Source organism: Neolamprologus multifasciatus, chromosome 7 (genome assembly GCF_963576455.1).
Source record: "Neolamprologus multifasciatus chromosome 7, fNeoMul1.2, whole genome shotgun sequence".
In the NCBI taxonomy this organism is placed as follows: Eukaryota; Metazoa; Chordata; class Actinopteri; order Cichliformes; family Cichlidae; genus Neolamprologus; species Neolamprologus multifasciatus.
In genome coordinates, this window is record NC_140445.1 from 25,025,442 (window position 1) to 25,050,219 (window position 24,778).

The 24,778-nt window shown below is 40.1% G+C and overlaps 2 protein-coding genes across 2 annotated transcripts; both read left to right on the forward strand.

Annotated features, from left to right (window-relative positions):
- The first annotated feature begins 1,729 nt into the window (after positions 1–1,729).
- LOC146514355 (protein phosphatase PTC7 homolog) lies at positions 1,730–11,063 on the forward strand. Its single transcript, XM_085167292.1, has 6 exons — positions 1,730–2,283; positions 4,439–4,618; positions 5,579–5,777; positions 6,896–7,019; positions 7,109–7,238; positions 8,427–11,063. The coding sequence occupies exons 1-6, from the start codon at positions 2,082–2,084 to the stop codon at positions 8,483–8,485; spliced, it is 894 nt and encodes a 297-aa protein (XP_085023418.1). The 5' UTR covers positions 1,730–2,081; the 3' UTR covers positions 8,486–11,063.
- A 2,220-nt stretch (positions 11,064–13,283) lies between these two features.
- LOC146514356 (TBC1 domain family member 10A-like) lies at positions 13,284–24,528 on the forward strand. Its single transcript, XM_085167291.1, has 9 exons — positions 13,284–13,894; positions 16,427–16,526; positions 16,623–16,730; positions 17,647–17,753; positions 17,855–17,969; positions 18,183–18,248; positions 19,325–19,514; positions 21,517–21,671; positions 21,850–24,528. Exons 1-9 carry the CDS (start codon positions 13,713–13,715, stop codon positions 22,252–22,254), a joined length of 1,428 nt encoding a protein of 475 aa, XP_085023417.1. The 5' UTR covers positions 13,284–13,712; the 3' UTR covers positions 22,255–24,528.
- The last annotated feature ends 250 nt before the right edge of the window (positions 24,529–24,778 follow it).

Below are 24,778 nucleotides of genomic sequence, written 5' to 3' on the forward strand. Positions count from 1 at the left end.
ACAAGCGCACATATGTACCCTACATAGAATGTATTTCCGGTCAGGCCTCTTTACCAACAGCCTGATAACAGTTTCGGTGGCGAGCCTAGGGTTTTTTGGGGAAAAGGAACAAAAATGACAAGACCTCCTCCAACCACAGTTCAATGCAATTAAATAATAAAATAAATAAATGATACTATCAATTTAAGTGGATTTTTTAGGTGTATTGATCTGAAATGACAAAAAAGGAACACTGCAAATGTAAAGATATATTTACAGCTTCAGTGAACCATAAATCCTTAATTTCTAGGAAAATCTGAATGAAAGGGATGCATTTGCTTTGGGTGTTTTGATGATAGAGGTGGACATGATGAGTAACAGCTGAAATAGATAACTTTGAGGGCATGATATCCCATACTTATGTGTTGTACCGAGTGGATCGACTGAAAGGGAACAGGAAGAACTGGTAGGAAGAAAGAACTGGCAGGTGGCTCTATAAAATTCAAAGAAAAATTCACATAATGAGGAAAACAGGACAAAGGGATTCAATTACCATATCCAAATTATGCTTTGGTCATACAGGACATATATATATATATATATATATATATATATATATATATATATATACACATACATATATGATGTTGCATGTCCGTCCATGCATAAAAGCATCAAATGCTTATACCCATGTTTTTCTTATTTTTATCCATCTGCAGAATGCTCTTTGTTTGTTTATTTATTTTTGGCCATATTTAAGGCAACCTTTTAATTATTGAGATTTTAAATGGTTAACACCTTGTGGCAAACCCTCTGTATTCGCTCTTATAACATGACCTTATTATGGTTGACTTGAAAAATGCTTTCAAGTCTACCATACACAATGCACTCTTCACTTGGCTCAGTATTGTCAAGGGGATTTTCATCACCATAGAAAGGATCCTGCAATCATCCCCCCACTGTTGTTTCCTGTACAACTCAAGTCTTTTCATGCTGCTGAGGTTTCCAGTGCACCCCCTTCCTGCAGAATATACCAGAAGGTTATTTTGACCAGTCATATTTCTGCATTCTTTCTGGTAATTTTGTTTTTAATTTTACAGCCTGGGGATGTAAATGCCACATTTAGAATTAACTCCAGGCATTTATTCGGTTAATTAGCTAACAAAAACAAAATCAATGAAATAGCCCACACATGTTGGAGTAACTTCAGAGCCAATATTCCAAGTACTCAATTACGTTATAAACAAGAGGGCTACATATTAGAGAGCTTACCAAACCCTTCTTTTAATTTTCTTGTTTTTACATTAGCACTTTGTAACACTGCAGTAGCTTATAGTGAAATTTCACATGCATTAAAAGTATAATTTGCATTTCCTTTATCTAAAATACTAAAAAAAAAAATTCAATCACTTAAAAATTATTTACAGTATATTTGTTGGCCGTTTCATTTTAAAATACTTGAAGGTACTCATTTCTTAAAAATATTTATCCTACACTTTATAATACTTCTAAATCCCTATAAAACCTCCAAATTTCCCCTTTTAGTTTTAGGTTATCATGTATAGACCCCAAATTTTAAAGAAAATAAGAACATGTTAAATGTTCTAGGGCTGCATTATTGGGTGCAACCTACGTTAAACCCATATTTATTACATAAGTTAGCTAAAAACAACAAAAGATGAATTTGGACACCCCCACGGTGAACCTGGTGGGCGGCGCCACGTTACGGCACGTGACGTCACGGTTGTAAACACCCGTATGTACTCGCATCTTTGTGTCCCGTGGAAACATGTCGGGGAGGAGAGAGCCCGGTGGAGGAACTGCTTCGTCTATCAAATGCTCACCTGAGACATAAACCGAAAGCGACACAGTCAGAAAGGAAACGGCGGCGTGTTTGTTCGAGTTTGGAGCAACGGCAGCCTTCCGCTGTCACAGAAGCGAGCCGGTCGGGATCGGATGGACGACTAAAGACAGACAGCCGGGGCTTGATCTGAAGACTTAGCCTCGCAGGCAGGTGGTCGAGCCGGTTAGAGAGAAAGAGCGAGAGAGGGGGGACAGCGTGTACGGTCTCGGATCAGAACGGGGTTTCTCCTTGCTAGGGGATGTTATCCGTACTGTCTTATGGCAGACTGGTAGCCAGGGCTGTCCTGGGCGGACTCTCTCAGACGGACGGTCGGGACTACAGTCTGATCACCGCCAGTTATGGTTTCGGTAAAGACTTTCGCAAGGGGATCCTGAAGAAAGGGATGTGCTACGGTGATGATGCTTGCTTCATTGCACGGCACAAGACGGCTGATGTCTTGGGTAAGGATTCAGGGCTCTGCAAATGGCTTGCATGAAAGTTAGACGCCCTCTGTGCTCGGGTGACCTTCAGTGAGTTTAGCCAGCACGTGTGCCGACCCGTCGGATCAAAACACACCAGCCCCCCTCCCTGCTCACACATAAAAAAAAAGACAGCACCTTAACCCGGATAAAACAAGACTCTAACCCGGATAGACGCTTAAAGCATATATGTACGCACATAGCACCTGCACTCACGACATTACTTTAATAAATAACATTCATTTTACTGTTACGGGGTAGTTTTGAGGTGGAACGCTAAATGACCTTTCACCTACATGTGTCCCCACTGTGGGATACACTGCGATGACGTAGGCTATTGCAATCACAACATTAGAAGACGTAAATCGGCCTTATTTAATTCGGACGTGGCAAAAAATAGAGCTCATTAAAACGTATCAGACTTAACACTACAATGTCTTGCAAAGGTCAGAATGGTTGAGCATGGAGGCAGCCATGTTGCTAATAGCATCATTAGCCTATTAGCTTAGCTAGCAGGCTAAGCTTGCTTTGTCCTCGCCACCTTGCTGCTGCCAAAGACTTAAACTACCACGTGGTTGGTTAGACACACAAGGTGTGTTTCATAGTTTAAAAGGTGTGTTTAGTGTTAAACGTTTAGGTTGGTTAGAGAAATAAAATTGACATCTCTGAGGAACACATGGTAACACGTGTATACACGGCAAGGAGAAATGGAAGTGAAGTCTGTGAGACTTCAAGTCAGTGTTGAAAACGTCCCTTGCTTAAATTCAGGCTGATGGAACTCGTAGTGAAGGGCGTAGCTGACAGTGATGATCAAGCAGTGCAGAAGAAAATGCGTGGGGTTTTCCAGGATGTATAATATTTTCACTTTCTTTTTAAAGGTTACTTTCACCTCTGTGAGAAAGGGAAAATAATTCCAAAGTCACAGCCTTATAAACTATGGAAGCAATATTCCCAGTAGTCTGTGTGCTGTAGAAAGAAATACTTTCAAAACAACTGAGCAGGGAGTTAAGAGGAAACACATAGATTCTCTGAAAGTCAAATACTATGAGCATGTGGTGGGGAGAAAAGTTATACATCATTATTACATTATTCTCATTGTTATGTACATATTTCTTTTACAACTGTCTTTTGACAAAAAAAATACTGGTGCAGATATTCATTTGCCATTCTCTTTGGCCATTGAACTAAACAGAACTTAAGTAAAATCATCTGGTCTTGCAATTGCTTTGCATCAGCTTTCAAATGAATGTGCAAATGAAGGCATTTATGGGGTGATTGATGTGAAGCCACAATGTGTAAATATATTTAAACTGACTTTAGAAGTCATTTGGACGCAAGTAACCTTACCGGTATACCACAAAAATTATATGTATTTTGGAACCGCGTGCTTACAAGTACAAACTTGAATGATTCATGTAGCACCTAAATTACAGGATATTAGATTACGTTTGTTTGTGTGTATAAGCTGAAGGTGTCTAGAGCTAAAGAGACTTTGGTTGATGATGAGGTTTCAAAGTCAATTTGTATCTTTGCTGTTCTGACTCATGGTGTGCAACTAGAATGAATCAAAAGTAAAATAAAACAGGAAGCTAGTAGATTATGAGGTATCAGTGTATAAATATGAATTACACACAAGATGTTAAAGAGTATACAATTATTTCTGTTCCATAGCTGCAAGTAACACATTCTCCGGGGTAAAATTCTTACACTTCAGGTAAACTCGATAAATTAGGCACACATGAAGCAGTACATGAGAAGTTACAATGGAAAGTTAATAAACCAATGTGTTCCTGTTTAGCAGGGATACAGACACCAGAGAGAAAAGCAGTTCAGTAATCAATAAAGCATCAGCACCTAGAAAAGAAAGATCAGAAGAGCAGTGTGGCTGTGCAAATATAGACATGATGCATTGACCTTGGAAGGAAAAGAAAGTCATGTCTGCTGTAAAAAATAAAGATAACTTAATAAAAATTCAACAACTAAAATCAGCCAAACTGCTACCAGCAGATGTTTGGTATTTGCACTTTTGAAATGCCTGATCAATCCTCTGTCACGAATCTGGTGTTAATAAGGTATTGTATGGTAGTGGTTCAGTAGTAAAACAAATGTTTTTAATTCCTTTTTTTTTTCCCATCAGGCGTAGCAGATGGCGTAGGTGGTTGGCGGGACTATGGTGTCGACCCATCTCAGTTCTCTGCAACCTTAATGAAGACCTGTGAGCGACTGGTGAAGGAGGGTCGCTTCACACCCAGTAATCCAGTGGGCATCCTGACGTCTGGCTACTACGAGCTCTTGCAGAACAAAGTTCCCTTGCTAGGTGAGTACATAGAGATGATCCACCTGGTTACAAACACAGCAAGTGGTGGAGCGAGCTTTGTACTCAACAGCCGTGCTGAGAGAAATAAATAACATAGCTGCAGTATGAGTCACACTGTAAGTATTGGCCCTGCTCACCGAGCACAGAACACAAGCTCTGTCCTGAGTTATACTATCTGTTTAATATGGAATCTCTTCTTCTACCTTGGCAATTACTAATATACAGCCTTTAAGTGCGTGATCAGTTCATCAAGAGGGAACCAAATTATGCTTGTGTTGTGTTATGATTGTGTTAGTTGGCAAGGTATATATATTATGTGAATTTTGTTTGACACAAACCTTTGTCCCACCAAGTGATTTAAAACCAGGGAGGTAACTATCTTTGATTGGGCAGTGATTTCTTATGCTAACACTTGGTAGTTGAAATTCAGTGATCTTGTGACTCCCCACAATTTACCCTATTATGCAGGCCAAACACTTTCCCCCCTGCCAGAGCTTCAAAAGGTCATGAGTCTGTCTGTAACTGATACTTCAGGAGGGTCAGTGAGATTTTAAAAGTAGGTTAATACCAAGCACGTGACCAAGGTCTCATATCTTGGCTCAGTGTCCCTGGCCAAGAGTTAGTGCAGACGCAGGTTAGCTGTCGTTAAATTTATCAGTTGGCATACTTTTATTTTGGAAAGTCGTGGCAAGGTCAGCTCTTGACCTTCTCTGCTCAAGGTTACCTGAATTGTTGCTAGTAGCTGTCACTGGGAATGCAATCTTTTTGGTTGTTTTTTTTTTATTCTTTCGTCTGTATTATATTTCTTCAACTCTCCATGGATATATTAGATTCACAGTGAGGGCACTCACAAAGACTACTTTGTACTGGTTGGGCAACATAACTCTTTTCTTTTGCCCTGATCAAATTATCTGTTTGTATAATTAACCTTAGTGTTGTTTTACTCCGCTTTATTTTCAGGAAGCAGCACGGCCTGCATCGTAGTTCTGGATCGGCGGAGTCACAGGCTACATACATGTAACCTTGGCGACTCTGGCTTTTTAGTGGTACGTGGTGGAGAGGTGGTTCATCGCTCGGACGAGCAACAGCACTATTTTAATACACCTTTCCAGCTGTCCATCGCTCCTCCGGGAGCCGAGGGAGTCGTGCTCAGTGACAGGTCAGTTGCTCAGTGTTAGATATATCTTTGTAAATAAATAAAACTCTATATTAGATAGATACCACAGGCTGGGCTGGTAGTTGTACAGCACTGTACATGTCCTGCTTACAGCAGGCTCGGATAAAATGGTAAAGGCATATCATTTCATTCTGAGCATCCCTACTTGCAGTCATTGGGTTTGCGTGCCACTTTGTAATGCAAAGCAGGATTTAAAATAGAAGTGCAGGTCATGATCTCTGTAATTTTCACTGCCAAGCTAATTTGTGAACAACTTAATTAGCCCAACTTATCAAAAACATGACTCATCTCTCATGTGGGAAGCAAATATCATAGCATAAAGGCCTTTATGTTGTTGTTTGCCATGTAAACAGAACCTGCTTTTCACCTCACACACTAAAGTGTGTGCAGGTGTGCACAGGTTTGCTGGCCAAACCAGTTTACATCTGTTATGACTGGCATCAACTCTAATAAAGCTTTTGTAACATGATCTGTTTTTATGTCTGAATTGCCAGATGATGTCAGCGATTACCTGGATTTGGCTAGAGTTGGTAGCAACAACAAAAAGTGTCCTTCTTTAGAAGTTTTCCTTAGTGTTTTTAGCTCTCTGCAGACATCAGGAATGTTACTTTCAAATTGCCCGTTCCTCCATGGATACAGGCTTTCAGTACTAGCAAGCAATGGCAACTGATAAACAAGAGGGAAACTCTGTAATCCATTTGGAGCAGTCTAGATGTTTTGTTTGACTTTTCTCACTGGTTTGGCAGGTTTAGTGGGTTAACGTTCCCATTAAAGTACATTTATAGACCTGTTTAAATGTCATCATAAATTAAGACCAGGCAGAAATATAAGGCTCCCAGGTAATAAAACCCCAGTCTGAGACTTGTGTATGGTGGTAGGAAGTGACAGGCTATGCTGGCATTCGGCACGGACGGAGAAGTAAACGGAGAAGTCAGGTTTTACGTCAGCTGTCACATTAAACGCTCACACTCCATCTTCAAAATTTAGCAGAGTGGCTTCTGACCTGCTTAATTCCACACTTAAAACTGTTGCCAGCAGCTCAGGTGCTTCGCGCTCTAGTTTCACTTCATGATCTTCCCGTGCCTCCTTGTTTCCTGTAGTCCTGAAGCGGCTGACAGCTCCTCTTTCGACGTGCAGCTTGGTGACATCATCTTAACCGCAACAGACGGTCTCTTTGACAACATGCCAGACTACATGATTCTTCAGGAGCTCAAAAAACTCAAGGTATCACTTCAACATGTCAGCTTATGCTTATATGTGTTGGAAACAAATTCAAATTTTAATGCTTTTTTTATTATTGCATCTCGTTTCAGACTACCAACTATGACAGCATCCTGCAGACTGCACAGAGCATTGCAAAGCAAGCTCATGATCTTGCCTACGACCCTAATTATATGTCCCCTTTTGCACAGTTTGCCTGTGACAATGGCCTGAATGTAAGAGGTAAGGTTACTGTTAGCTCCCTTTAAAAGCACCACACGCATAACTGCAGTATAATGTTTTTACAGCACGCCCCTTTTCCTGATTAATATTAATAATAATAATAAGTTTTGGTTTTACAAATTTTGGAGATGGCACTATTATTTATCATGTTTTGAATAATTAATTAATTAACATTGAAATAAACATAATTTGCGTGTTATTAGATGCATAATAAGGAGCATACAAGCATACATACTCCAAAGTACTTTTGACGTCCTTAATAAAACTGTACACTGTTAATATTAGTAGTTGGCCACAAAAGACACAAGTTGAGGATGTCTCGCTGGGGCTTCATACTTCAGCGGTAAATCTACACTGTAACTATGTCGTAACCGCAAACCCCTCTGAAACTCTACGTCGCAACCTGATGTGAATCTCCATAGAAACATAACTACACATCTGGTCTAACTACACACGGCACAACTGTTGCCGGTTCACTACAGTCGATACCTCCTGTGCATTTCCAGCTGCGTTTTTAACACTCATCCCCCTAATCTAAGAAATAACAAATCTTTGGAGGGTGATTGCTGAAACTATCATAAGGGGTGTATGTATATGTATAGGCTCTACAAAGATTGCTCACAGAAGTCCAAATCAGGCCTTAAACCACTCAGACTTTTAAGTGTGATTCTCCTTGCGTTGACTAAAAGTTGCTTTACACAATAAGATTTCAGCAGTTATACTTTATATTTGAAGCCACATTACATGACACGGTTGTAATAAGCAATAAGCTTGGTTAAAGCATTTTTTCAGTCAGTTTATCTAGACCTATTGAGGCTCTGACGTCTGCAGTTCCTCCGCTGTGTCCTTGGCATGGTCATGATAACACACATGAGATGAAACTCCTGCTGGCACAACCAGTTTTTCTTCTATGTAGGAATCCCAAGCATTTAGTTTTTGCAAGTTTAACCTTGATTTTTTTTTCCTTCTGGATTTTTTTGTTTGTTTTGGGGGGGGGGGGGATGATGGCTGACCACCGCTTTACAGCAAAACAAATCACTACAATTATTGTTATATGCGGCTTTAACACTATTATGAAATAGAAAAGTCTTCTCCTATATATTCAGGAGGTCTTATAATTAAAAAGAGTACTTTGCATGAACTAGTTCTTACATTTCCTCACTTTATCTTTGTTTTCTTGTCCTGCAGGAGGGAAGCCAGATGACATCACGGTGCTGCTCTCTATCGTGGCTGAATACACAGACTAAAATGTGTGTGTGTGTGTGTGTGTGCGTGTGTGTTTGAGTGCGCTTCTCTGGGGTTGTTCCTTCTTCGCTGCCTGCCTGAGTCTTCCACCTGCGGCCCTCCCGAAATGCACTGCGTCCTGTGGGGCTGACAGGGGAGGCCCGCCAACACCACGGCACACACTCCTTACAGCACGGCCCGTGTTAACATTTAGTTTTCTTCCGCTGGTTTTGTTTTGGTGCTTGAGCGGCTGAGGGAAGGCAGGCAGCTAGAACGTTTTTTTTGTTTTGTTTTTTTTTCTTTCATGTTGATCGTGATGCAGGAGGAGCAGAGAGAGAGAGAGACGGGTGGGAAGATGCCTTTCATTCTTCCACGTCTCATCCTGTAGCATCAACATCTTTTTCAATGATGTGACAGCCCAGGACAGATGGACGGCCTGTAGGCTTTAAAATCTGAAATAAAAATGTGATAAGGAGTAAGCCATGGGTTTGGATTCTTTAGAGCGTAGTGAGTTAGCAGGTGAAACCTGGCTATTGGTCTCTGTTGTTAATCTGTTCCATGTGGTAAATGTGTTTGAACAAAGCATGTAGACTAGACTGAGGAAGCTGCTGCTGGGATGTTGTTTGAGTATGAAATGTACGAGTTGGGATTAAGTGTCTTTGCTCAGATCAAAACTCTGTAATGAGAAACTGTAACACTTATTAAAGCTTTCACATGAAGGTTAATCAGGTTTTGTCGCTTGGCCGAGGGAACCGCACCTCCTGATGAGTTGTAAATATTTTTGTTTTTTGAGAAACTTGTTCTGGCCTTTCTGTTGTCTTTGAATTGGTTGTTAAAGCGAAGAGTTGTTTCGTTACTTTATGGAAGATCTACACATGCTCTCGTATACTTACTTGTACAGATACTAATCTTCAGGTGATTTTCATCAATACCACACTTCCGTTTGAAAGTTGAAAGTTGCTTCCTGAGATTAATCTCTGAAGCAGTCGTGTTGCAGAAAGGCCGCTAAAACATGACTGGTTTGTGTGGCATATTTGAGAAGCTGTTGTACGTAATGTTTATATTTGTTATAAAGCTCAAGTTAGCATCTGGGAATGCTTACAATTGCAGTGATAGGTCAGGAACAAATTTAAAGGAGAAAGATGTATTTTTTTTTAAACCTTATTTTGTTTTAAAAGCTACAGACTGAAGCATATGCAGATGTGACAAAGGTCCCGTGGATGACTAAAAGATCCAGGTATCTTAAAAAAAAGAAGAAGAAATGTGCATTGTGTGAGTCTGCTTCGAATGTTTTGTTTCTCTGTCCCTCATTTTCCTGTTTCATTTGTTTGCTGCTGCTTTTGTTATTCACGTATGACTTGGTTTGCATAAACGCTGTGACCGTGATTGCGACGAGTGCGTAAACGTGCGCGCTGGATTTCACCAAACTACACGAATCAAAGACACTGATGATACCGTTCTGCTTATGAGGGTCTAACACTTCACCTAAGTGTTGTGGATAAACTCTTTACAATTTAAACGCATGTGCACCAAAGACACATTTTTTTGTGTATCTCATTATGCTCTTTTTTTTTTTTTTTTTTTTGACACAAACATCATACAGCAATACTCTAAATACTCAAATTTTCTTGTTCTATGTGTGTGTGATGGCCAGAGGTCTGTGTGGAAATGTTCAGAATTACATTAAAGTGTATTTTCTATTCCTAAAGTTGTATCATATTCCTGGTTTTAAGTTATATGTGACTGGTTATCTGTAAGTAACTATAAAGACAGGTTTTTAAAAGAAAAACCAAAGAAGGGAAGCCATAGTTCACAATTAGGGCACTGCTCTGGAAGCACCACTGTAATGGTAACAGTCACTGTGGGACTTATCTAACAATCACGGTAGAAGTTGTACTGTTGCTGCCATACTTGAATCCACTGATCCATCATGCATTTTATTACTAGAGAGCAGTTCATATGTGCAATTTGGCAGCAGTTTGTGCTACAATGATTGCATTTCACATCAAATTGGGCAGGTATTTCTTCCTCATAAACATAATGGGGGTAATGATCTGCATATCTGTCCTGCTGTCATCATTGTTTTTGTTTTTTGTGTAGTTTCTATTTTAGTTACTGGTACTTTTTTCCCCACCAAAATGTAATTTCTCACTGTTTTAGGCTCTTCTTGTCTTTGAGGTGTTTGTGTAAGAAAAAAAAAAGGGGAAATGTCTGTTTCTCAAATATAGACCTATATTTGACAGGGAGACGTAACCCTTATGCAGGAGGGGGTGTGAACTTGCAGTATGAGGGTGAGCACAGTTTCAGCCTTAACCAATAGCTTGACCTGTAATAAAGAGGCCTTTTCTGTCATTGCAAGCTTGTGTCGTCCCTGCCGTGTTGCCCGGTGTTTGATGTAAATGAAATGTGGACATGTCTTTTTCTCTTATAAAGTCGTTCTCAAAGGTGCTTCTGCAGTCTGTATGGTATGATTGTCCTGTTCCCAGCAAGCGTATGAAAGATAAACTTGTGTCTACAGTGAAACAATGCAGGTCTAATTTATGTAAATATGTTTTAAAATATGTACAATATTTAAATAAAGAACCTAGTATTTATACTAAACTTGTTTAGGTGTCTTCTTTATGCATATCATGTTTGAAGTAGTAACTTAATTCAAGGGATGAACAGGATAAGTCAATTACAATAACCCACCTATGTCCCCAAGAGGGACAAAAACCCTGTGGGAGTTTAAACCTCTGTGGGAGTGTCCCCCCAAGAGGGACAAAAGGGGGGGATACTCCCACAGGGTTTAAATCTGGGACTCTCCACCTTTTGATCCTAGAACTGAAGAAGCTTCTTGGATGAGAGGTGAAATGTCTTCAAGCAACTTAAAGAAGTCCAGACGCTTTTCTTTCCAAGCTCCTTAGACTAGGATGACCTGGATGACTGAGAACCTTCACAGAGACGTTAAAGAAACTGTTGGACATTATGGACAATGCTGGGCATCTTCTGCACACGGCCATAAACAGCCAGAGGAGTCTATTCAGTGACAGGTTGCTTCTTCTAAAGTCAAGGACCAACAGACTTAAAAATGCTTTTGTCCCACACGCCCTAACTCCTTGCTGGAGGGGGAGGGAGGGGAAACATGGGGACAAAGGAGGGCGGGAACAACTAATCATTAGTGCCTTTTTCACTGTGCAATATTTCCTTTTTTATATATATATATCCAACGGTGTAATAGACTTGCAATAGTTGAAATGTGCAATTCCCTGGCATTCTTATTCCTATTTATTCTTATTTATCCCTGTTGTATACTCTGTATTTATGTGTCTCTGTATTTATATGTGTGTATACGGTACATTTCTGCTCACATTCTGCAACTTCTGTTGGTGCTGTGTTAATGGAAACCGAATTTCCCAGAGGAACCCACCTGAGGGATAAATAAAGTTTCATCTAATCTAATATAACTTAACCTGAAACCCAAATACCTGATCGGCCAGTCACGTGGCAGCAAGTTAATGGAAGTAGACATGGTCAAGACGTTCATACTGAGCACCAGAATGGGAAAGGAAGGAGGTTTAATTTACTTTAAATGTAGCATAAATACACATAAAATACAGTTCTGCAAAAAAAAAAAAAAAAGATACTGCATGTCAACAAGTGTATTATGTATGAGAACACATATGAATGTATAACACATTGTGCAGAGGGGTATTTTAGTGACACACTTTGGGCTCCTTAGTACCAACTGAGCGTCATTTGAATGCCACAGCTTATCTGTTTGTGACTTATAGGTCTCCTGTGTGTTTTTCTAGCCAGGTAGATTTTTACTGCATTGGTGGTGTGACTGATCCACTATGGTACAGCCTGGTGGATAAAAATCTGATGGTTATTAATTCCATCGATTCTGACTGACTGAAATTCAGTCCCAAACCTATAGACAGTCACCTCCCACATACACACTGACAGTGACCTGTTGCTACAGATTCAATCCAGTTCTTGTGTAATATGGCATACCTCCCTCTTCTCTTCCTGTTTCTCTTCTTAAGAATTGGCTTCTTGACAGTCATCCTTCCACTGAGACCATTTCCGAAGAGGCTTCAGTGAACAGCAGATGGCTCAACTAAGGGCTCAGATGCATTTCTCAGGTCCTATGTCAGGTCTTTGCTGGATTTCTTTCCTGTTTTTTAAGGATATGAATTTCAGATACTGTTCATCTGCTGTAGATAGTTTTTAGGCCTGACACATCTTCGTTTTTGCCCCTATTGTTTAAGAACACTTTAAGCACCATGCTGATTTATGCCATGTTTTCAACTATCGCTTCAGGAATCACCTTGTCGATCCCAAAATACTGTTTTATGCCTGTCACACTGTGTTATTTCTTTCATTTTTCATAGATTCATCTCTAGAAATTGGAACAAATTACATTTTCCTGATAACAAAGTAGATAAGTATACAATTTTAAATTATTTTTATATTGTCTTATCCTGTTCATCCCTTGAGTTAAATTCCCTTCTATGTGCAAACATAAAATAGACACCTAACTCTTTTATTCTTGAAATTAAAGATGTGAATGCAGGGCGTTTTTGCATGTCTGATATTTTACTACGTATTCTGCATCAACTAAGATTTTGCTGCTTCAGTGCAATGCAGTTATTACAATACAAGTTCTGTCTGAACTATTTGAAAGACAGTGTCACCTCACTTGTAATTAAGATCAGATATAGCGATTTAATGGAGCACTCTTATGCTGGTTGCAGAAAAATAACTTCCTGTGGTAATTGTCAGTGAGGGGAAATTGCTAACCGTAACTGCACGTGTGATTTCCAGCATTAGGTGGCAACAGGGAGTCACAAGATGCCATGGATGTTTTGTTTACTACGCTCTTCGGGGCAAGACAGCTTTTCTCTTCCTTGTAGCCAGCAGCTAACTCACGTTCCTGCTGACAACACAGAAACTAGGTGTGTGTCAGCTGACAGTTGTGTGATGCTAGCATAGTAACTTTGGGGGAATAGCAAACAGATGCTGAGCTGCTAATTAAGCGGTCATCGAGGTGCGATTTAGAGTGTGAGTGGAGCGTTAATTATGTGGGGGAGAGGGGGATGTACATAAAAAAAAAAAAAACTCAAGTGGCTGTTGTAGCGTTAGCGAGCTAGCAGCTATCTCAGTAGCAACCGTAGCTAGCAGGCGGCTCCCATGGACGGCGTTAAAGTGTCAGCTTTTCTTCTGAAGACCCTGTAGGCGGCTTACGCTAAGATAAATGTTGGCTCAATGGCCAGAACGGAGCTGAGCAATGGACTTAATTTGCGAGACAACCCGGAGAAGCTGACAGAAAATGGGACGGGCTCCTCGCACGGATTAGACCCAGAGGTAAACGGCAATGTCGTCCCCGGAGAGACCCAGGTGGACAAGTACGGATTCACAGGAGGAGCCCAGCAATACGCTGGAGACTCGTAAGTGTCGTTTAACATCGCTGATATTTTGTTTAGCCCTCGAAATCAATGGAGTAATTCATAAAGGTTTCCTTGTCCCTTTTCTTCTTTGACTGAGATGGATAAACGCGAATAAAACTCAGTCTTCTCTGCGGCTCAGATGGCTTCTTTCCCCCACTGACGCTGTAATATTTATCATTAATGGGTTTGTTTATAGTCAAAAGAAGAAAAGTTAAGGTTGGATGGCTTCAAACTGTACACGGTAAACACACATTACAGTTTAACCCAACCCCGCCTGGTTTAATGGTTCACTGCTTTTTATTGTTACTGTTGTTTGCCTCAAAATGAACCAGAGTGCGCTGATGATCCCTTGACCTTATGAGTTTTGCATAAGGATGAAAGTTTTTCAGTAAAAAAGTGTATTAAATTATTTGTTGCAAAAGGATATTATACCATTGTAATCTTTGAGATGCACCGTGATAAGACTGGATTTGGTTTCAGTGCATCGTTACATGCTCTTCAGCATCAGCACAGCTGCTGTATCATCTCTATTTCACACCACAGCGTAGAAACAACTGAAATAAAGCCCGTATGTGCAATAGTGTACACTGCCCTGAGTTTGACGTCACTGTTTTGTAATGCATCACTGTCAGGAAAAAAATGGCCGCATTGTTAAAAAGGATTTGCTTGGAGGGTTACGATTCAGTGGATTGGTCAGTTTGTTTCTGATGGAACTGGCTCCCCATTCATCCCAAGCTATTTGTGTTAGTCTGTATTCTGTGTTCCTACTTTTCTTGCTCAACAGCTCTCTGGCACCAAAATGAGAGAGACCGGATTCCTTCTTTGTTGTATTTTTCTCACTGGCATTAATATTCAATAACTTGGCACTGTCACTTCACAGGAAGAAATTTCTTGGTTCAAAGTTTCCATGTTCTGTCTGCAGCTGGGTGGGTTCACTCTACTCTGGCTTCCTCCCAGAGTCAAAAGACATGCCTGTTAGGTTAATTGGCCATAGGTGTACCCCACATTTCATCCCATTATGGCTCTGGGACATTGAATTAGATAAGGGTCATTTCATATGAACGGACCAAGTTCCTTCAGCCTAACCACCTTTCCATGGGGGAGCAGCGGGATCTTGGGTGATGATATCTATACTTCTTAGTAGAAGAACTGCCAGATCACTGTTGTTTTTCAATAAGTAAACTAACATATTGTGATGAAGATAGTTTTCTGTGGAGCCATTTTTAAACAGGTATACCTAGGGAGCTGCTTAAATTATATCAATCACATTTTTAGGCCAAATATCTGCTACTATTATTTAATGAATGTGGAATTTCAAAAATTCAAAAAAAAAAAGTTCAACATCAAATTCTTGCATTTGCTTGAAAATCTGATAGTACAGCCTGCACTAGTGTTTTAGAAACCCTGTAGACAGAACGAGGGGAACGAGACAGAACGAGAAAGAGGGGGTTGAAATTTGTTACACAGATTCCCATATATGAGGTGTGCTCTATACCATCAATTTACCCAAATGACACGAATGGTATTAAAAATATTAAGGCTTGAAAATGGGGAAACAAATGTATTCTAGTGAACAATATTTGAGATATTCCAAAAGAAATTACATCAGACAGGAATTTCAATTGTGAATTGTTTGGTAATAACAAGTGGGAGTGGGAGAAAAGTTTCTTCCACTGCTAAATTTGCTTTCTATACCTTCACCATCCATCCCTGTGGAGCCAAAGGAGCCACATTTCCATCATCCACAGTTCAAAATCGTAATATTTCTCTTATACTGGGACTTGGTGCAGCCCCTCAATTCAAACTCAAAAGAAGTCATGGTAGCTCCTCTCTTTTTAAGGACACACTTCTTTTAAGACAAGTTTCTTCTGATTGGTTGACCCTTGCAAACAGAAGGTAGGAATAGGAGGTAGCTTTTTTGTTTTTTTCCTTTGGCACACTCACCTATGTGTGGTCATCATACAGACCTAAGAGTAAAAAAAGTGTCTGAAAAAGTGTGTTTGGTGCAATAAATAAATCCTGACATTTTGGATCACAAGGATTGCTTGCACATATGCTGACCTTGTTAGCTGACATACAAATATCTACCTTTGTTACTGTACATGTTTGTGTATAATGCAGTAAGTCCCCTTTAATAAAGCCCTCCTCAAAAGCTATCTTTCACTTCTGGGTCTGCACACCGTAGACCAGGTTTCTTTGGTTGTTTTTGTGTGTGTCAAATGTGAGAGCTCAGGTCTTCAGCAGCTCTGCAGTGAGGTGAGAGATTAGTAAATGTTTTGAGTAGGAGGCTGTAGTAAGCTGAACAAAGGGAAAGTTCTCCCACAGCTTCCTGTTTTCCATCCACTTCTTTGCTGATTGCCAGTGTTTAACTGCTTAGCCTGAGGTTAGGTTTCCTACACGTACAAGGAAGAGATTCCTGCCCTCTATGATGACAGGATTACTGGACATGGCACAGAAGAGTGCAACCATTGTCAGTCAGGGCTGAGAATAATTTGTTTGCCTCTATCAGTTTAATTGTTTCCTCCTCCACAGTGCTGAAGAGGTCCCAACTGAGGTGTTGAGACAGCGCGAGGCAAAATGGTTGGAGATGCTCAACAGCTGGGACAAGTGGATGGCCAAAAGACACAAGAAGGTCCGCTTTATAAGCTGTAAATGACATCAGATGTATTAATTATGTCCAGATGTTATATACAGCTTCTTCTTGAACTGTCCATGTGTTGTATAACAGGTGAAAGAGCGCTGTCAGAAGGGGATCCCTCCATCCCTGAGAGGCCGAGCTTGGCTCTACCTTTCTGGAGGCAAAGTGAAAAGGGAGCTAAACCAGGGCAAGTTCCAGGTCAGTCATAGAAAGTTGTTTAAAAAGTGGACTTTTTTAAAATTCTCAAATAAATAAAACATAATATGACAATATTAGACGACGTATTACTATAAGACAATTACACATAAACATAGGAAGAGACAAACAGAAATATTACAAAAAGAAGGTGATGAGATGTGTTGCACGTACCAATCATGGTAGGCAGTCTTAGCATGTGTTCAGAGTATATGCTGGGTATGATGAGAAGAACATAAGCTCTGTAACATAAGAATGGAGATGGGTTTTTCCACTTTGGATCAATTTTTCTTTAAATTCACCCTGAATTGTTTTCCTAGAGTAATTATATAGTTATCTATTTGGAAAAAAAAGTGCACTCTTTTCAGGCCTGGGACAAAATATATGATGCAAAATCATTTGTAAAATAAATCAGGGAGTCTGTCTTCCTGTATTTGACAGAAAAGTTTTCCGCTGTACATTTTTTACCATATTTGTGACAATTTTAGATGTGAAACTGTCGTTAATGATCGACTAAATAAATCCTTAAAGCAAGAATGTAGTTAAAGGAACAGTTTTAGTTTTAGCTCTGGCTAAAATATCTTTGGGTGGAACTGTGCAGGAAGAGTCCTGATACGTACACATTACTGACAGCATGCCAGGATATTGTCTATTGTCTCAGTTTTAACAATAGCACGCCAGTAAACATCCAAACACGGTACACACTTAAAGTTTTAGTTACAATATTTCTATCTGTGCTGTTGCACTTTGCATTGAAAAGCAATATTAAGATCAGAAACCAAAACTACGCTGCTATAGTTTAGCAAAGACTAAATTGCAAACAGATGTTGCTATTTGAAGTAGAAGGCTTGTAGCTATACTTAGAATGTTTTACAAAGTAACATAATGTTAAAAATGCCAACCAAATTGTGTTATTTAGAAACTGGATGAGGAGCAAGGAGATCCCAAATGGGTTGATATCATTGAGCGGGACCTTCATCGACAGTTCCCTTTCCATGAAATGTTTGCAGCGAGAGGAGGTCACGGGTATGCGTTTTCATTCCTCGCTTCCAGAATCCTTTTATGTGTCCCACTTTTCGCCTAATGAGGCCAAACGTTGTTTCTAAACCAGCTGTTTTGATGTTTAGGCAGCAGGACCTGTTTCGTGTGCTGAAGGCTTACACTCTGTATCGGCCTGATGAGGGTTACTGCCAGGCTCAGGCTCCCGTCGCTGCTGTACTTCTGATGCATATGCCAGCTGAGGTGAATATTTAATCATTTAACCCATCCCTGTACTTTTTCTAATCTAAAATACTGGATGCCATCTGTTCTAATCGAAAATGTTAATTTCTAAGTTTGTTTTTCAAATGTATATTTTTCTATCAACGGCATCATCGTTTTACTTTATGTAATACTTTTTTTATTACTTTAATTTGTGCTTCCTCTAATTCTCTCTCCCTCTTTCTTTGGTGCTAGGATGCTTTCTGGGTTCTTGTTCAGATTTGTGAAAAATACCTTCCTGGATACTACAGTGCAGGGCTGGTATGTTGCTGTCAGTGTCACTGTTCCGCCTGTTACTTATCTACCTGTAATCTGTACACTCACCAGCCACTTTGTTAAATATCTAATCACACGCTGTTCCTGTCACCTAAGAACAGGAAATTTCTTAGGTGTATATTTTCTTGGCATAATTTGTCCCTTAGACAAACTGGGCATGTTTAAATGCCACAGCATGTCAGAACATTGTTGCTGTCTATGTCTGTGTACCCATGTTTGGTGGCTGCTTCCAGCAGAAGAAAGTGCCATGTCATAAAGCCCATGTCATCTTACACTGGGGTTTTTGTGTTATTTGAGTTCACTGTACTCAAATAGCTTCCACACTCAGCAGATCACAATCTAATAAGCACCCTTGGAATGTGGCTGTACCGGAGGTTCACATCATGGATGTGAAGCCGACAAACCTGTAAAAACTGTGCAATGGTGTCATTTTAATATACACCAAAATCTCTGAGGAATGTTTCCACCACCTTTTTGATTTTGTGATGAAAAGATTTAATATGGGCTGAGACAAAAGGGGACCAACCTGGTAATAACAAGGTGTAAGTGAAAGTTGTAACAAGTTAATACTAAATGAAGTGGTTGGTGAGTGTATATCTATGTACACAAAATGAACATGTGTTTTGTACCAACAAGTAAATAAATGAGTCATTTAAGGACTCCAAACACACCCCATAATGGGCAAAAATCATTTTGTTTTACAGTTTTGATATTTATGGATATTTTTCCCAGGAATTAAGGTGACTTTTACCCATAGCTAAAACAAATTCAGCTTCAAGATTTGAAGTCATTCAAAGTTTAGTTTGATATTTACAGCTTGTCTGTTGGCCTAATTTTCTAAAGTCAGAACCTCGCTTTTTCAGCTCGATGGTACGTGTGGCTGCTCTAGTGTTACAGCTCTTTAGGCCGTTGTCTCTGTCACTCATGCTGATATGCTGACAGCCTAATTACCTGAGGTGGTGACCAGGCTAGAAGGATAAGATAATCAGACAATCAGATTAAGCAAAGACGAAGCAGTCTGTCCTTTCTCTGCTGACTGTTTTTGCGTGTTGTGTCCACAGGAGGCGATCCAGCTTGACGGGGAGATTCTGTACGCTCTGCTGCAGCAGGTTTCCTCTGTGGCCTACCGTCACTTAAAGAAGCAGAAGCTGGAGCCCACCCTGTGCATGACCGAGTGGTTCATGTGCATCTTCTCTCGCACTCTGCCGTGGGCCTCGGTGCTGCGCGTCTGGGACATGTTCCTGTGTGAAGGTGAAGTGCCCCACACTGATAGATTTTCTTCTTTTTTATAATTGCATTGCATTGAATTGCTGCTCTTACAGAGATGATGGGATAGATACGATAGTGTATTCAAATGCTGTTAAACAGAAGTGTTTTACTTTAAGCTCACAGATGGAAGATTTGTTTGATGTGGCTTGTGGTTGATTTTTGTTTGACTGAGTGGAGAGTTCACAGTGCAGTAGTGGAAAATGCCACACTTGAGTTTGGGGGCACACCTAAGAACTTCCTGTCTTTGCATTGAGTTAGTTGGTGCAGACAAATAAGAGAAGTGTTGAGATAGACAAGATGAAGTATTAGTGGCCTGGCTGAAAGTTGTGTGCTTTTTGGTTTTTCATTTAAACGCATCCCTCCATCGCTTAAATTATCAGTCTCTAGACAACAATTAAATGAATACAAAATGGTAGCATTTAACGGTCCGCCAATACCCATCATATGACCATCATCCTCCTCTTTGATTTTACTTTAATGTCAGGAATCAGTAACAGTTTAAGGTAGATAACTGTAACAAAACCAAGTAGAAAGTACAAAACCTGAAGAGCTGGGTCTGATGGTTCCAGAGGGTGAGGCGGTTTTTCAGCCATTGAAAGGTTGGTGGTTCGATTCAGGCTTCTTCCAGTCTGCACATCAGTGCTCTTGGGCAAGATGCTGAACCCCCAGACTTTCCTTTATTGTTGTGTGTGTGAATCTAAGTGGGTTGATAAAACTAGAAAATAACTATATAAATACATTTACATGCACAGGACACTTTGCTAGGAACTCTCTTTTTTTAATGACTGGCTGTCTTAAATCTTGGTTGCACAAAGTCAACAGGGTGCTGATAACATGATAGCATCACAGACTCATGCACATCCATGATGGCAACCTCCCGTTCCACAACATACCAAAGGTGCTCTTGAGATCTGGTGACTGTGTTTTGAGCACAGTGAACTCATTGTCATGTCATCTCATGATTGAGATGATTCTAGCTTTGTGACGTTGTGGTTATAAAGGGTTGGTCAGTAATAATACTCAGGTAGAGAGTGGTATTTAAATGATGGTCAGTTGGCACAAAGGGGCACACTGCTTTGTTGTGCCAAACACAACTTGTTTTCCAAGAGCAGCACTATGGACTCTGTAGGCTCCTCTTGTTAATCTTTTTATTTTGTTGTTTATCTTATTTATATTATTATCACCTGAAAGACAAAAGAAAGGGAGGTACACAAACAAAAATAAAATTTTGCTGTGTGTGAGGGAGAGCGAGAGAGTGAGAATCTGCAGCAGAAGTCAAGACTAACCAGATTAAGCAACATTTTTCAAATCTTTAGATGTCTACTTGTTGTGAGGCCTTATAAATTGTAGCCTCAGTTTCCTGTTCTTAGCTGACAGGAACGGCTCCTGCTGTGGTTTTCTGCCACTCTGCTTTAAGGTTTATTGTGTTGTGCATTCAGAGATGCTTTTCTGCATACCTTGCATACCTGACCATTTTCTGTCAACCTTTGAGATGATTGTTCAGAAAAATCGCACCTATTTGTGAAATACTCACATCAGCCCATCTGCCACATTCAAAGTCACTGAAGTCACCTTTTCTTCTGAGTTTAACCTAAAGCATGTCATCTTGGCCATGTCTACAGGCCTAATTCCATTTATGTAATTGGTTGTTTATGTGTTTGTGTTAACGAACAGTTTAACAGATGTGTCTAATGAAGTGGCTGGCAAGTGTATATGCGCTGATGTAGGGTTTCTCTGGTACTAATCGGGGTAAAACAGAGATAAAGAGTGATCAATGAGCTGTGATCAGAATATCCAAGTAACAACCCACAGACTAAAAACATGAAGCCTCCCTGTTGTTTTATTTTGAAATAATAAAAATGTGTCACCCAACCCAACTCAAAGTACTTCTCATGGTTATTATGGAGAAATGAATTACTAATATAAAATGTGAAAGTTAGTTGATCTGGCCTCATGTTGTCTTGTGTGACTTGTATGTTCTCAGGAGTGAAGATCCTCTTCAAAGTGGGCCTGGTCCTCCTCAAATGCACGTTGGGATCCCAGCAGAAACTGAAGGACTGCCAAGGTCTCTATGAGACAATGGAGCTGCTCCGAGCAATGAATCCAGAGTACATGCAAGAAACTTTCCTGGTGCATGAGGTACACCTACACAGACCATTAAGTCTTTGCAATCCATTTTCTTATTTTGACCCTGCAAACCCTTCTGAGACTTTTCCCTGCTGAGATTGTGAAAACACCAATAATGGAAATGCTTTAACTAAAAACTCAGACATTAAATCACATGTGGCTCACACTCCTGTATTTATGTGTGTTTCAGATTATCGAGTTAACGATATCCGAGACAAAGATTGAGAAGGAGCACAATGCTCAGCTCCGGCGCTGGAAGGAGAGTCATGGAGATCTGCACTGTAAATCCCCTCCCAGGATGCACGGGGCTAAAGCCATCATGACCTCTGAGCCACATAGCAAACAACACCTGAAACAAAGACCTGCCATCACCGTGGAGTCTCCCTTGGCACCCAAGACGGATGTGAATGAAGAAAATGCAGCCACAAGAAGTAGAAAGACTAAGGATGAAGATGAGATGAAGACAGCATTCCCTTCACAGGAGCTGATTAATCCTTACGCTCCTTCCTCTGACCCCTCACCTCTCTTCGAACATATAACCCTAAAAGGGTCCAAAGAGAGTCTGAGCAGTGTAGAGCAAGACACCTACCTGTAGCAGAAGAAGATTTATCACAGTTTACAAACAGCAGTAAGTCCATACAGGCCTAACCAAGCAGTGACATGACGACACCTTTCAGTGTGTCTGGGGCAAAAATAAAACTGAGATGTTTGTGAATTTTTACGTAAGTTTGTAAAACTGAACGCCAGCTAAGCAGCTAGGCTAAGCAGCTGCTGAAGTCATTTCACTCACACAGGTTGCTATGCTTTTTAACTACATCCTACAGCCACATTTGTAAAGTGGAACTCAGAGGTGTCATTTCCAGAGATCAGCAGCAGATGACAACAATGTGTGACGCTGATAAATTAGGTTTTATTCCTGCAGGCAGGCATTTGAACTTGGGGCTATTTTGCCTATCCTCCATTGGGCTTTAACAACAAAAAAAGATGAACCTCATAATCACTCATGTAAACACATAAATGTCTAGTCCTGATTCCCCCAAGTTTAATTCAAACTCTAAAAGATAAACAATGAAGAAGAAAAAAGAATTAGTGAGTGCATGATCAAATTCGCCTGCTTTCACCTCTAATGCCACCGTCTTACCAGTATGCTTGAGCCACTACTGGGGTTCTGTGATTGTAATCACAATGCAACATTAAAGTACTAAATAATTAGAAATAGCCCACTGGAGAATAGTCACACGTGGCAAAAGATTTTAATGACACCTGTCGGTAATGTTGACAGGGTCACTAATGCTTATTACGCTGTGCGCCTTCTTGAAAAGAGAAGAACGTAGTCTATATATATAAAGTATATGTTCTCTTATTTATCATAGAGTTGGGAAGTTCCATAAGTAGAAAATTATAAAGCTCAAATAGGTTTTGTTGCTCCATACATTTGCATACAGAATTGCTTCAGAGCAGATCTCTTGATGGCAAAGGCTGCTGATCTCTCCCTTTGGGAGAAAAAAAGCTTGTAGCTAACTGTTAACACCTCCTGCTACTTACCTCTTAAAAGCACTCTGATTATCTCCCATCTTTTAAAACATTGAGTCTTAATTATTGAGTTTTTTGCCAGGAGCTCTTTGCTTTTTTCCCCAGACTTCCTTTTTGCCTACAGTCACTACATTGCCATCGCATAGATTTGTATCGTTAGTCTCAGTTATTCACACTAAATTGCAGACGCACAGTTTTTACGCGTGCACTCTGCAGAGTCTGTGGTGCTGCCTCAGTGAGTCGGTCTCTGCTGTCACTGAACACTAGAGGGCGTCCTAAGATTATCTGTCAGCCTCCATCAGTGAGCAGCAGCCTTTGTCTTACAGGGAAAAAAGGAGAGGAAAAAACCGACGCAAGCTGTTTGACACTCAAATGAAGGACGATAGTTCAGGGACATTTTGTGCCACTAAGCCAAAGATTTGTAAAGTTTATTTTTTAAGATGTATTCGTGGAAGTAATTCAGTTGTGTCTGACAGTATTGTCAGTTTGGGAGTGCGTGGAGTTTTTATTTATGTCATAAATGAAACAGTAGAAGTATAAGCAGTTTTTGTACAATTACACTTTAAAGGTTTCATCTGCTTTAAATTTGTATAATTATTACAATAAAAGAAAAGGAGCGCACTAGAGGGTTGTTCTCTGCGGCTAAAGCCGATGGAGCTGTAAACCTTTGACGGTGACGTGTAAATACTTGTATAAAACAGAGATGCTGCAAGTGAAGAAAAATTCGAAATGAACTGAAAAACAGGCAACGTTTAACTTTACCAGCAAAAGATGTGGCTTTATTTGGAGTTACCACCATACCTTTGGAGATTATTTTCAGTCGATGATTTTTATAATGGAAAATGGTTGTGGGTATGTGTTGACTTTTAAACACTGTCAAATGTAAAACATATGCTACGGGTTCATTTAAAAAAATTTGTTCTGAAGCACTGTTTACTTGTGATGCCCTGTGGAGCTTTTTAAAGTCACATTGGAGATTTTAAAACTTTGATTTGGCAGGTTTTTTGTTTTGTTTTTTAACCGATACTTCAACAGTTTCTGCAAAAAGCTGTCCTGAAGAGCTGATTTTGGTCCAGGGAAGGAATTTGAATAAGTTAACTGGTCATTTTAAAGAATAAGAACATTTAGTTTGCTGTCCAGCCACTGGAAAATGCACACTCCACTAAGTTGATAAGATGCTGCTTATTATTAATCGTTGCAACAGTTATATTTTGAAACAACAGAGCATTTATTTTGATAGGGGCATGTAGATTTCTGATATTTTGCCTCATTTGATTTAAAATGTGTATTTTTTTTCCACCAAATTCCATTTAAATCAATAAAACCTGAACATGTATTTCCTGGGTTTTTTGTTTTATGATAAAGCTCCTCTTACGTCTGCATTTACTGTCAAACACAAGGGGATAAAGTGCCACACAGACGGGACCAAAGTTACGAGCAGTATTTGAATGCCTCCTGTGTTATCGTTCAGCGCCCTCACACCCACCCGTCCGCCCTCCCGCCCTCACCCACGCAGCAGCACACTTCCTTGGACACCTGTTTCTCCGGCTCTTTCAGCTCTTGGAGGAATTTGCATGTCAAATAGG

What these genes read in the sequence shown, in the direction of transcription:
- LOC146514355 (XM_085167292.1), top strand. Translation starts at nt 2,082, where the DNA reads ATGTTATCCGTACTGTCTTATGGCAGACTGGTAGCCAGGGCTGTCCTG. An exon ending in CAAGACGGCTGATGTCTTGG is followed by an intron (nt 2,284 to 4,438) that starts GTAAGGATTCAG and finishes TTTTCCCATCAG; the next exon opens with GCGTAGCAGATGGCGTAGGT. An exon ending in AGGAGCTCAAAAAACTCAAG is followed by an intron (nt 7,020 to 7,108) that starts GTATCACTTCAA and finishes ATCTCGTTTCAG; the next exon opens with ACTACCAACTATGACAGCAT.
- LOC146514356 (XM_085167291.1), top strand. Translation starts at nt 13,713, where the DNA reads ATGGCCAGAACGGAGCTGAGCAATGGACTTAATTTGCGAGACAACCCG. An exon ending in TGATGCATATGCCAGCTGAG is followed by an intron (nt 17,970 to 18,182) that starts GTGAATATTTAA and finishes CTTTGGTGCTAG; the next exon opens with GATGCTTTCTGGGTTCTTGT. An exon ending in GGACATGTTCCTGTGTGAAG is followed by an intron (nt 19,515 to 21,516) that starts GTGAAGTGCCCC and finishes GTATGTTCTCAG; the next exon opens with GAGTGAAGATCCTCTTCAAA.